Here is a 14,215-nt window from a genome sequence, read left to right on the forward strand (position 1 = left end):
AATTTATGAAAATCACTTCTCTCCTCTTTGACCACCCAGTCCCTTGCTGGAATTCTCCCACTGCCTTGCGGCGTCCTAGACCATCAAATTCAATTCACACCAGATCTTCAACAATTTTGTCTCCAGCTCTCGCTTCCTTTACTCACCTTCCTGCCCCTCCCAAGCCTTTTCCTTTACCGCCCCCTTTAGCCCCTTTCCCCAACCTCATTTTCATACCATCCATCGTGCCATCTTTAAACTTGAAGGAGTCTCCTAATCTCCATCTATGAGGAGCACTCTCCTCCTTCAAATCCGTCTTTAGCTCCCATCTCTCTAAAGCTGCTTCTCTCCTCTTGACATCACTAGTCATCCCGATATACTCCTACTCCTGAACTGCCATCCTGTGTTTGCCTGGTTGTGTATTTTTTATGCTGCAAGCTCTCTGGGGCAGAGAACATAGAGTCTCTATCCACAAAAGGTGAACTTGTGCAAACCTCCATAAGAGTCTGCCCATATCTGGTCAGATCCAGGTCTGTACGGGTTGAACCTCTTTAATCTGGCACTCCCTTGTCTGGCAACATCCATAATCCAGCACGATTTTAGTTAGTTATGATTTTATTTTAGTTTATCCTGGGTGTGGCCAAGTTTCCTGTGGTCCATAAATTTTGATTACAGCCACCGCTCCCGGCTCTCAGAGTTCTGTGCTGTTATTTAGCTGTAATTTAATCCTGTATGTTTTCTAAGAGCCCAGTAAGCAGTTAAAATGTTGGTAATGTGCTAGACCAGGGGTTGGCAACCAAAATACACCAAGAGCCTTTTTTTCAAATTTAGTAAAAAACTCAGTAATTCAAGAGCCGCAGTACATGTTAACATGTGATGTTCCTTAATAAATAACAAACCATACTTTTTGTAACCCATGTTTTAAGACTAGCATACACACAATGATTTGTAATGTGATACATGTTTACTGTAGGGCATTCACAAACTTTTTACAGATTCCGTTTCCTCACAATTTACCACTATCCTCCTGACTTTCACTCCCAAACTTATTTTAATTCTTCCAATTTTACTTCATGGTTAATTTCAGTGTTCTTTCTTAAAATGCATGTTGCTCTTCACTGTAGGAATACTGCAAGCTTACTTTTCCTTTTCAAAATCTAGATTTTATTAGCAACATGATCAAAACACAGATACGGTATCATACCCCACAATGCACTGCACATATTAAAGGGGGAGTTATCCAACATTTCAAGATCACATGTTGTTTGCTATTTAGATATGAGTTCATTGTTGGGCTTTAAGACATTCACAGTTAATCATATAACCAGGAGGGTTTTCTTCTACTTTGCAATTATAGAATCAGGAGCCACAAAGAAGTCCTTAAAGAGCTGCATGCGGCTCACAAGCTGTAGATTGCAGACCCCTGTGCTAGACCATATGGACCTCTCATGGTCTGGCAAATTCCCTTGTTCAGGACTGGTCAGGTCCTGATGGTGCCAGACTAGAGAGGTTCAATCAGTATTTGTAAAGCTCATGACAATTTGTAGCCTTAGATAGCACTACATGATAACAGTGATCATTATCGCATACTGGAACCTGAACTGTGAAACATATAACTGTTTCCATTTTGCCTTAGGTGAGCAGGCATAGAAAGGACATGGAATAAAATGAGCAACAACTATAAAAGCAGCTTTTTTTCAAGTCAAGTGCCTGTGATTCAAGTAGGACCCGTTTCAAGTATTATTTCAGGAAATAAAGCAGGAACTGAGTGCCTGGGAACATCTTCTTCTTTTAGACAACAGTTAGAGCTAAAAATATAGTCTCTTTGGATTTCCATTGTTTGGTGTGCTGGAACCAAATCCAGGGAAGAACACTGCGAGACACTTATTAGCAACACTGTAGACTCGCATGTTTCTAATGAGGAAAGCATTTGGATTTTATGCATTGGGACTTTTATATAGATTTAAATGCATGATTTGGCACCATGTCTGGTTATGCAATAATTCCTCATATCTGGAATTTCCGGCAGGTAATGGTTGTGATATGAAAGGCTACTTTTTTGCTGTTTACCTTCTTCCCTCTCATTCCATGTATCATTTCCTTTCACTTATCTGTTGAAGATGGATATTGATTCTGGTTCACACACTGCACAAATTCCAGTAACTTGTTAGCTATGCTAATTATGTCACAGGAAATTTTTTAACTGGGGCACAGACTACATGCCAGGTTTGACACTGTGCGTAGCATTTGTGTGTTACTACAGCTCACTATTGTTTCAGTAGATCTTTGACCTGGTAAAGAAAATCTTTCCTATGTCCTTGGATATCAGCAGCCTGCCACTCATATAGGAAAAAACAGCTGCAGGCATTTCCTTTGACATGGTGGTAGCTGGGAAGAGATGCTTTCATGACACATTGGCTTGTGACTGCAGGGGTTACCAGCCCACTAACATTTGAAGGGATTTTCAGTGAATCAAATAAGAAAACTAGTAAGAGAACTGCTGTGGTTTTACTCTGAAGACAGAGGCTATGTCCACATTACCCAGGAGATTCGGGGTTTGTCTGTGTGTGCCTGGTAGAGATGCATGAAATCAACCTATCAGGGGTCAGTAGTCAATCCCTGTACTCCTTGTTATCATGAGGAGTAATGGAGGTCGATGGGAGAAACTCTCCCTTCGACCTTTCTTCGTGAGGATGGCCAGGTAAATCGATTGCAGATAAGTCGATTCTAACTAGAATTATGTATCTGCAGTTGACTTACCTTCCTAGCACAGGCCAACCAGAGACTGCTGTGGAAGTTAACTACACAGCTGTTGCAGCAACATCTGTCCACAGGCTGATTCTTAGAAACGCTAGAGTTCCCAAATTTCTATCAGAAATACTAGACGTATGATTCCACACTGCATATTGGTATTTCACCCCCAACGGTAGCTAAACACTCTGTGGCATGCAACAAACAAACAGCTAAACAAAACTCCAGAAGGCGACTCTATACCCATTGTAACCCCGTTGACTTCAGTGGACCTATTCTTGATCCACACTCCTGCAAGTGAAAACAAAATCACAAATCCCGTACACTTTACTATGAGACAGTAACAGTGATGCAAAAATGTGACTCACTTTCATTTTTCATTTCTTGCTTCTGAAACTGCTCCAAGAGGTTTTGTGCTCTTCTCTCTGGGTCAGAGCCGGGCATGATCCGTTTAAGATAATCCAGCAGTTTCTGCAAACAAGGGTAACTGGGTGGTTCTCTGAAGTCTTCAGAGCACTGGTCAAGCCAGGCTCTCAAGATTGAGGCTATTGCGCTGAACAGAAATTGGAAAAGACTGATTGATTATATACAGAATATGAAAAACCGCTTGTCATCTATACCTCTATAAAGGGGATGCTGTAAGTGAACATGAAATTCTCATTTGGTGGCATTTTTTCATATAAGCTTTCTTCTAATCTCATTTACCAGATATTACCTTTGACTACAGTGAAATTATTCTGTATATATAAATAACATTATAAACAGTTGCTCAGTCACTCCCCAGAGATCCAAGTGGAAGCACCAAAACCTTCTATCTAATCCAGTGTCTCCATTGAACAATGTGCCATTAGACATAGATAACAACAGAAACTGTCCTGTTCCAAGAACACACAACTTTCACCCAAAACACAAACCAAAGAGATTTTTTCTTGTTATTAATAATTTCCTCACACCTTTTTACTTTTGTGGTTGCATCAATTTTTGCAAAGTTGCCCTTTCAGTTTAGCAGACACAAGAATGCAGATTGTTTGGACTAGCTTCAACCAAATATGCAAAATAAACCTAAATGCTAAACAGGTCGGGGTTTGTCAATCATCATTTGTTCTATGATCTAGTCCTACTCCATTGTCTCTCTCTGCACAGCCAATACGTTTTTGAGACTGTGATGACTTGCAATTTTACAAACGTCTGTATTTTCAACTGTTCTTCCATCCCGTTCTCTAATATGGCCCGAAAGAGCACTTTGAAAGTTAACCATAATGTGACTTGGTTAGAGCAGCCAGCAAAGGTAACTCTAGGATTACACCAGTAACAATCAAGTATGAACATACGCACAACACGGTTTGCTTGGGGCTTTGTTCCAAAACTCAAAACATAGACCAGACAACTCATGTGGTTTATTTGGTGCCAGGTGCTGCCATCCAGGCTCACTGATGAGTTGGTGGTTGGGAGAGGGGGGCAAAAGGAGTAATTAATTGCCCTGGAGCCTGGCAATACAGAAGGGTCCAGGCCCTTTAAATCGCTGCTGGAGTACAGCATGGAATGCTCCAGGTGGCGCCGAGGCCTGGGGGAGAGATGCGCCACAGTCCATGCGGCTGTGGGAGTTGGTTGCCCCCAGGCTCACCCCTTCTAGGGGGCATGGAACAGGACCCCCTCCCCACCTTGCCTAGGGGCCCAGCAAGGCTATCAGCCATGCTGCGTCCATCTTTATTCAATCAACAATCCCTTTGATTAAATACCAAGTAAAGGCCTTCAAGATCTAAGCTTTTTGTGGCGATCAGCTTTATTTTTCTGAACAGGTCCATTCATTTCACTATTAATATTTTTCATTCAACAAGCTCATTCACTCCTCCATCAGAGGTTAGCTTAAAAGTTACTTTTATCTCAAATACAGATGTTCCTGCTTCTATGCCCATACTGCATTTTAAAGAGATGTCGTGCTGTTTTGGAGGTCTACTACTGGCTTAAATGAGTTTTACAATAAACAGTCTGAATTTCAGCAGCTAGCCTAAGTTCATCTTGCAGACTGCTGTCCATTTGGGGTTGAGTTGGAAGTGAAAGCTCATTTATAGCTCTGAGAAGGATTTTTTTTTTTTGACTGCTAATCCTGTTCAACACATTTTTACATTTAGTGCAGCTTCCAGAGGCTTTGATGATGGGCACTTTCATACACTGAAAAACAGAGTTTAACACAAGCACACACTCTCAGAGCGGAGTTGAAAAGTTCACAGCAGTTACAGACACTGATTTTGCCAGCAAAATAATTTCAGTCAAGAAGGGAAAGAAAAAAAGTACATTGTGCAGACAGCAGCTGTATCCCACTGACCTCCTATCGGCTAATGGTTTAATCAGCAAGTTAGGGAGGGAAGCATTCTGGAGAAAGGCTGGACAAGTGCCCAAATCTTGTAGCAGCTTTATGTTTGATGTCCCTGGGAATAAACTCCCTGTACTTGATAGGCCAAGAAATAGACAGGAATGCGAGACGGTGAAGATCTCAGACAGGGAAGCAACATCATAGAATCCATTCTCCATGCCATAAATCTTTGCCTGTCCTCACGTTGTATCCTGCACTGCAAATTTTGTGGGCTGCCATGGAACGCCTGATTTTAAATCCCTGTCACGAGAGCCACACAACGTGGGTTCTAGTCAGTGATATTTTCAAACAGTCATTTGCCAGCCTAGAGGTTCTCCTTGCTCCACTGCTAGGAACGTTGCCCCTAAAATTTTAAAGCCTTCACTCAGCCCATTGTTGGGTGGGAAGAGAGCTGGCGTTTCCTTACCTGTCAAAATGGGCCCATAGGACAGCAGTCATCATTTCACATTATGTCCTTCTCCAATGCAGCGCATTATCCCAATGCTGAGACGTGCTATTAAGTTATTGCAGCAGCCCCAATGATCCTGTTATACCCAATAATGGAAGCCAGAGGACACTGAGCCCATGGAAAACCAATGGGACAGAATCCCTCGTATCTCTTAACAGTAACCCCATCAATTCACTCTGGAGTGACACTCATATTACATGGTGAGCCTCATCCTCCATGACTGGAAGGGTAACTATGACATGGGGCTTTTCTAAAACAAGTGCAAATGCTGAGGTCAAGCAGAGGAATCCTCAGGGTTAGATGGGAAATTCGAGGCCCTCTCTGTGTGAAGACAGACACACAGCATAAAGAATGAGTTGGGGAACTTGGCGTGTTGGTTGGGGTTAAAACCTCTGCTGAGTCCACAGCTACTGTCCCCAGGAGGAGCATTTTTTATTAACATAACCTATACTGTATCTTTAGCTCTGCACAGCACCAGTTATATTTGCAAAAGAGATGATATGAGATGGCTGACGAGTTTCCTACTAAATTGGCCGGCTGACAGGAAGCATTTGTTCCTACCACTTCACCATTCCTAAATCCATGCTATACACCAGCAGCTGAACTGTGCTTTGCAAGGGCCAGCCCCACGTCTCTCATTTTACACAATTTCCAGGATTTCCCTCAGAAGCAAAGTTAACACAACCCTACTGTCTCAGTTTTACCTTTTCCAAAGTACTATGGCAATCGTGTTGTTTGGTACTTTCAGATCCTCCACAACATCTCCCAAAGCCAGGGAAAACCTTGTACAAGTGTTAGCCACAAGTGTTAGCCAAAGAGTCACAAATTTCCTTCCCAGGGTAGCTGAATCTTTAAAGTCTACCAAACCCATTTATAACCAATGCAGCTGCTACCTGTAGAATGTTTTGCTTCTTGTCTCTGAGCATGCAAGACACTTATTGGACAGAATCATTGTCTAGTGAGTAAGACATGTGAGAAATCACTGTTTGAAGAGCTCTGATGGTTCTTCCTTCGTGTTAATTGCGTATGCTTCTCCATTCCTATTTGCTCCTCTAGTGATTCCTTTTGCACGGCTTTCAGATCTCTCCCACTCCTCCTGTTTTCATACTGTGCCCTCCATTTGACTCACTTATTCACGTCTGTTTCTGTTTTTATTTAGCCCAATTGATTTTTCTGGAATAAATGTTGATTGCACCTTCCCCAAAATGAACCATTAATGCTTCCCACTATGGATTTCCCAGGCATGCGAGAATGCCAGCCAATTTTTTTTCAAGCGTCTCACATTCCTTCAATGTCTGGTTTCCGTAAAGTCCAGTGTTTTGGCACTATTATTATTATTTATACAGCTTTGTAACTGCACACAGGGCTCTCCAGCTGAAATAATAAGCTCAACAGGTAACAAAAGGCAAATTCTCTGTGACCAACATCTAAAGACACAACAGGGTCTGGATCAATAGTTTATAAGAAATAACCAACCCCATCCCCAAGCATGTTATAACAAGAGCCTAACATCACAGCATTGGTGCTGCAGGTTCCAGTGCTTCAGATAATTAACATGGAACACTGTAGTATTTTATTAGAGCAGAGCCTCCAGGAATGTCACATGGTCATTAATACTGAGAGGCTTTGTGGAAGCCCCCTGTGTAGCAGGAGAAGGAAGGGTTAGACATTAAACTGATTTATTTCCTGTGTCAGATTCCAGTTCCTTTTATAGTTCTAGTTAAACAAGTTTCAGCTGGGCTTGATGTTAGCTGAATGAACAAAGGCACCAGAGGTGTTTTGATTCACTTTTGCGACCTGTCACTTGTCAGAAACAGAGTGGATGTCACAAACTGATAAACTGAAACCAGTTTTATTAAGAAAAGTGCCATCTTCTCTGTCTCCATCTTCAAGGATGTGGCTTTAAAAGAATTCTACTGTGCTTCAGTTCATTTGGGAGTCAAGCCTCAATCTTTTGTCATGCTGTGGGATATGGGAGAACTATCTGGGGGTGTCTAGTGGATTGGAAGCTCATTAATTTTACTTTGCTGCACTGTGAATCCATATTGAGGGCCCTATAAAAAAGTAGACTTTGTCTGAATCATAAGGTTTGGGGTACATACAAACTTGTTCTTGTAGTGAAAAGAATCAAATAATTAAAATAACTACAGACAACAAAAATGCCCCCTAAACATCTGATCTTACAATTAGAAAGCTGATTTTCTGACTCAGAAGGGCTGTGTCTACACTAGCCCAAAACTCCGAAATGGCCGTTTCGAAGTTTACTAATGAAACGCTGAAATACATATGCAGCGACTCATAAGAATGCCAGTAGCCGCGGCACTTCAAAATTGACGTGGCTTGCAGCCGCACGGCTCATACAGACGGTGCTCCTTTTTGACATGAACCCAGCAACTTCAAAATCCCCTTATTCCCATATGCTGTTAGGAATAAGGGGATTTCGAAGTAGCCGGGGTCCTTTCGAAAAGGAGCCCGTCTGGACGAGCCGCGCAATGGTGAGCTGCGTAAATTTCGAAGTGCTGCGGCTGCCAGCATTCTAATGAGGTGCTGAATATGTATTTCAGTGCTTCATTAGTAAACTTCGAAATGGCCATTTGCATGGTCATTTCAAAGTTTTGGGAGAATGTACACACAGCCTAGATTTCTGTTCAGTACTTATGAGAAGTATAACTTTGGACAGGGTTTACCAGAGCTCTGAGCTTTTCTATTTCATCTCAAGAGGGATAGCTCGGTGGTTTGGCTGTGAGCTCAATCATTGAGGAGGCCATACCGGGGTCAGGGGCAAATAAATTTAAAAGAAAAAAAAAATCTGTCAGGGATGGCGCTTGGTCCTCCTGAGAGGGCAGGGGACTGGACTCGATCTCTCAAGGTCCCTTCCAGTTCTATAAGCTATGTATGTATGTATAAGAGCCTAAGTGTAAATTAACAGATTCAGATGTGACTCACTTTCTTTACTTTTTAACATATGTGAAACTTTTCCAATATTACATTCTGTTTGCTCTGTCTACTGACACTGCTGGAGTAGTAATTTAACTGGCTAAATCTATGAGGCATTTCTATGTACTGGTAAGAATGTAACATCATATTGTTTACAGACAGCATTCTCCAGTATCTCTCCAAATCAGATTACTAAATGAAATGCTGAGCCTGAATTCAGGACACTGAATAAGTATGACCAAATCAGTAGCTTTGTGGTACGCTATTAACATTAAACTTGTCCCCCTTTTACTGCAAACATTGCAGATGAACCTGACCCAGATGCTTCTTATCTGTAGTGCAGAGAAAACTGATTCACCACGTTTAAGAACGTTAATATGAACCTTTCAAGTCAATGGCTAGATTCAAAGCACCTTTAGTTGGAGTGCATAACGTACCACTTACCAGGCACTCCCAGGGCAGGTCTACACTAGACCTTAAAGTTGATTGTAGATGCACAATACCAGCTATGGCAATTGTGTAGCTGGAATCCATGTATCTACGACTGACTTATCTGGTCATCCTTAGAGAGGGAGGTTGACGGGATTGTTTCTCCAACTGAACTCCCTTACTTCTTGTAAGAATGCGAAGTACCGGGGTTGACTGTCAACCCCCAATAGTTTTGAGTTCACGCATCCCCACTAGACGCACAAAATCAAACCCCAGAAGATCGACCCTGACCAGGTCAATCTCCCAGGCAGCGTAGATGTATCCCCAGTGTCACAAGCCCAGCACTAAACCACAGGCACATAGTTTCAGTGTATTTGACCCTGACAACTGGTAAAAGATTCTCCAGTATCCATTTAAAGCCCCAATCTGAAATACATCCAAGCAGATGCAAAACTTTGTAATGAAAAAGCTTTGCTATTCTCCATCTACCCTGAGTAAGCTCTGGCCTGCTCTTAATATTTGCTATTTCCAGTATGAGAAATGTTCAGTTTATTTAATTCAGTGCCTCTTTAACACATTTGTCTAAGTTGTAGGTATTGATACAGCAGACTGTCAGCACTAAACTAGCTCAGAATTCAAACTTAAAACTGTCTTAGAATCATAGAATCCTAGGGCTGGAAGGGACCTTAGAAGGTCATCTAGTCCAGCCTTCTGCCTGAAGCAGGATCAATTCTAACTAAATCACCCCAGCCAGGACTTGGTCAATCCTCTAGGGATGGAGATTCCATCACCTCTCTAGGTAACACATTCCAGTACTTCACCATCCTCCTGGTGAAATAGTTTTTCCTAATATCCAACCTACACCTCTCCCTCTGTAACTTCAGGCCATTGCTCCTTGTTCTGCCATTCATCGCTACTGAGAACAGCCTCTCTCCATCCTCTTTAGAGCCCCCTTCCAGGAAGTTGAAAGCTGAGATCAAATCACCTCTCACTCTTCTCTTCTAACAAATAAATAAGCCCAAGTCCCTCAGTCTCTCCTCATAGGTCATGTGCTTCTTGGGGGAAAAAGGGGTAGACCTGGAGAATGAGCTTCTTCAGAGATATCTGTAGTGCATACAATCTCTATCGGTGCCAAGATGTTGGTTCAGGACATGTGTGCTATCACTATGGTACCTATTCTGTTATTAAAGGATCTCTCTCAAAAACCAAGTCTTGTCTATCTTATGCACAATACACTAACCAAGCTTGGGTTGGCTGAGCCACTCCACAGACTACTGAAAAGGGGTCTGAAATCTCATGGATATAACTTTTTAGTGTCCTATGGCCAATGCCAGTGTAGCTTGTGGGTCTTTGCAACAGAGGTGTGCAGGGAATATTAACACAGCCGAACTAATGTAGAATTGTCCTATATAATGGTTGCAAGTTAACAAGAAAACCCAGGCACACACCTGAATTATATGGTCTAGCTGTCAAAAATCTAACAATTGTTTAAACTTCTTCACATTCAATGTATTCTATACTATCACATTGTCAGACGTTTATTAAGCTTTCTCATAGTTCTACACTTGATACGGATTGTTTCTATTTTGCCTTGCTTCATGTTTTCTTCCCTACTAAAACACAATACTCCTTATTTGCTCAGCACAACCCACAACAGTGTGGGACATGGTTGTTATGACCCAGAATGCCAGAGCAAACCTCTTTTTGGAAAAAAGAAAAAAAAAAAGTACCATAAGATCTTCAATAGCCCTGGAGAGCAGACAGACCATTACTTTTTAAAGTCTGATTCTAAAGTTGTTTTTAAAACCATAACTCTTATGTAGCGTATTTGTACAAAAACCAGCGGAAGTGTGGTTTTAAATTTTATGATGAGGTTCTAAAATTCCATATGCATTCTGAATCTCTGAACTGTCACAATAGCAGGCTGGTAAAATATATGAGAAAGAAAAAAAAAACTTGACTATATGATTCCCTGTGAGAGGCTGTCCCCGGAGAAATGCTGAGAGAGGTTATTTCTAACCACTGACAACTACCACTTCTTGGCCGTGTCTACACTAGCCCCAAACTTCGAAATGGCCACGCAAAGTTTACTAATGAAGCGCTGAAATGCATATTCAGCGCTTCATTAGCATGCGGGCGGCTGCGGCGCTTCGAAATTGACGCGGCTCGCCGCCGCGCGGCTCATCCCAACAGGGCTCCTTTTCGAAAGGACCCCGCCTACTTTGAAGTCCCCTTATTCCCATGAGCTGATGGGAATAAGGGGACTTCGAAGTAGGCGGGGTCCTTTCGAAAAGCAGCCCCATTGGGACGAGCCGCGCGGCCATGAGCCGCATCAATTTCGAAGCTCCGCGGCCGCCCGCATGCTAATGAAGCGCTGAATATGCATTTCAGAGCTTCATTAGTAAACTTTGAATGGCCATTTGCGTGGCCATTTTGAAGTTTGGGGCTAGTGTAGACACGGCCCTTATTTCTCTCACCCTTATAAAAATGGGAGCACAAGATGTATCAGGTTTCTATTCTATGAGAAATGAGTTCATGAAATTATCTCTGAATTAGAACTGCAAGCCAAGAGAAAGTCTGAGTTACCAATACCACGTGTTCCATAAGACAACCAGAAAGCTATCCACTTATAATTTTTTATTCAAGTTAGAGGCTAGTAACGAGAACAGCCACAGAAGACACAGTGGGAACGAGCGTGAACTTGTAGTTATAAAGCATCTGTGTAAAGCATGGATACATTTTATAGATTCATTAACCAGATGTATTTTGTTATAAATTAAGAAAAGAACACAGATAAAATTCAGACAGTTGCCACTCCCGTGGAGGTCTCTGGATCAAATTCAGCAGTGCTGGAAATGTTAGTGTAAGAAGTTACATGCTGGATGTAAATTCACCAGAAGCAGCATTTAAGTGCAAAAGGGGTGCACACTTGCACCCATGTAGCATTCAGGAGCTGTGAAAAAGAGCGTTAATTATGTATTGAGAGGGAGGAAGCTATGGGTGTAGCAGGAAAAGCAAATAGCAGGAGGGTGTCTGATAAAGTACACAAGACAGTTGGGCTTTAAAAAAACCCACAAAAACAACTCTTGTTAATTGCTGCTTCTGTAGCTCCCTCGCTTTCACTCACTTGACATGCAATTTACACTCAATTTGCATATATCTTGAACGACGACATCACTGAAAGAGACAACCTTATTATTTTCACCTGTTTTCTCTCAAATTTTACCCCTGCATTATTGATATCAATCTAGAGTAACTCGAGACAGGCACTGGAGACTCCCTGGATTTACTCTGGGGAAAGTATCTTCTCCCTTTTTACTCTCTCCTCCTCCCCTGTTGTGCACTGAATATCCTCCTTATTTATTGCTTCTATCTTTTTGCTAAATTTTCCAACCACACTCTCAGTATCTGGTTTTCCTACGGTACCAATGTTTTCATGTTAAAAATCCGTCACTCAGGAGTAACAGAACCATCTCAAACACTTGCCAACAGCTGACAGCACCCCTGTGCTACACCACACCATTACACATTTCCTATAGTTCACATATGCATTTGGTCATCAGGTGTTTATTTTCCCCATGAAACTCACTCAAATCCATCACCTGTTTTGCAACAAGGTCTGCCTTTAGCTCAGGTTTTATGGCTGGGTTGACCCAAACGCAGAGAGGTCAAGTGGCTTGCCCAAAGTTGCACAGGATTCAGTGGCTCAGCTTGGATTTGAGCCCAGGACCCTGGGCCTTCGGCCATTCTTTTCTACCCACCACATTGTACTGCCTTCTCTGTATTTCTGACATATTTAAGAACTAGCACATGTGCTTGGAAGAGCATTTTCTGACAAAACAGAGGGTGGGGAATGCAGCTCCTTCTGTTTTCCCACAGGCAGAGAGGACTCAGAGTCAAGCTGCTGTGTTGAGCTCAATACCAATGCCTGGACAGACAGCACATTCCTTCTTGCATTGGAGGGGTAGCCGTGTTAGTCTGGATCTGTAACAGCAACGAAGGGTCCTGTGGCACCTTATAGATTAACAGAAAAGTTTTGAGCATGAGCTTTCATGAGCACAGACTCACTGAAGAAGTGAGCCTGTGCTCACGAAAGCTCATGCTCAAAACTTTTCTGTTAGTCTATAAGGTGGCACAGGACCCTTCGTTGCTATTCCTTCTTGCAGACTCTCAAATCTGTCACTAATTGGCTCCTAACTTCTGACGTCACTTATTTAAAGGTGACTGGTAATGGCATAACAATTAACATCGGGTAATACTTTGGCTCTGAGGAGAACCTTCTCCTGAGGAGCTGATAGTACTTTACAAATATTAATTAAGCACCACTACACTCCTGTAAGGTAGGTTTTATTTCCGGTATTGTTCAGATGGGGAAACTGTAAGGCCCAGAGAGGTTAAGCAATGTGCCTAAGCTCACCAAACAAATCAAGAGCAGGCTACACTAGAAAAGCAGGACTGACACAGCTATGCTGCTCCAGGATGTAAAAAATCCACACTCCTGGGCAATACAGTTAAGCCCACCTGAGTCTCCTTATAGACAGAGCTCGAATGTCAGAAGAATTCTTTCATTAACCTAACTGTCACCTCCTGGGGAGGAGGATTTCCTCAACTGACAAGAATCAGAGGGGGAGCCGTGTTAGTCTGTGTCTTCAAAAACAACAAGGAGTCCTGTGGAACCTAACAGATGTTTTGGAGCATAAGCTTTCGAGGGCAAAGCCTCTTACGAAGTGGGTCTTTACCCCCAAAAGCTTGTGCTCCACACCATCTGTTAGTCTATAAGGTGCCAAAGGACTTCTTGTTGTTTATGCTGACAAGAGAACCCCTCCGACTAGTATAGGTCACATCCACACTGAGACTTTACCCAGGCAGGGCTGCAGCTGAGCTGTGATAGCATTTCACTGACAAGCCCTTGGTTTAAGAGCGGGCATTAGAAGCAGGAAATGCTGATTTCCAAAGCATGTTCCCTAATGACTAACTTACACTCCTTCTCTGTTGAATCCACACAGCAAAGGGCACAGGGTATAGAGCCCACCACCAGAGTGGAGGTTGGTATAAACCCTACTCAAGATCCTTATTAGATAGTCACAGAGAGGTGTTAGTCTGTGTCTTCACAAAACGAAAAAAAAGCAGTCTTGTAGCACTTTACCAATTAACAAAATGATTTATTAGATGATGAGCTTTGGTGAGAAAGACCTACTTCTTCAGATCTGGAATTGGAAGTAGGTCTGTCCCACAAAAGTTTATCAACTAATGAATAATTTTGTTAGTTGTTAAAATGCTACAAGACTGCTTTTTTG

General features: G+C 42.3%; 1 protein-coding gene across 4 annotated transcripts in view; it reads right to left on the bottom strand.

Moving 5' to 3' along the window:
- RGL1 (ral guanine nucleotide dissociation stimulator like 1) overlaps nucleotides 1–14,215 on the bottom strand; it is a 104,366-nt gene that overhangs the window by 37,661 nt on the left and 52,490 nt on the right. For all 4 annotated transcript variants that reach the window (XM_075002516.1, XM_075002513.1, XM_075002514.1 and 1 more), the window contains one exon: nucleotides 3,099–3,283. In XM_075002516.1, coding sequence (XP_074858617.1) covers nucleotides 3,099–3,283 — 185 coding nt within the window. The remainder of the gene's footprint in view (nucleotides 1–3,098; nucleotides 3,284–14,215) is intronic.

The sequence above is a fragment of the Carettochelys insculpta genome, chromosome 9 (genome assembly GCF_033958435.1).
Source record: "Carettochelys insculpta isolate YL-2023 chromosome 9, ASM3395843v1, whole genome shotgun sequence".
In the NCBI taxonomy this organism is placed as follows: Eukaryota; Metazoa; Chordata; order Testudines; family Carettochelyidae; genus Carettochelys; species Carettochelys insculpta.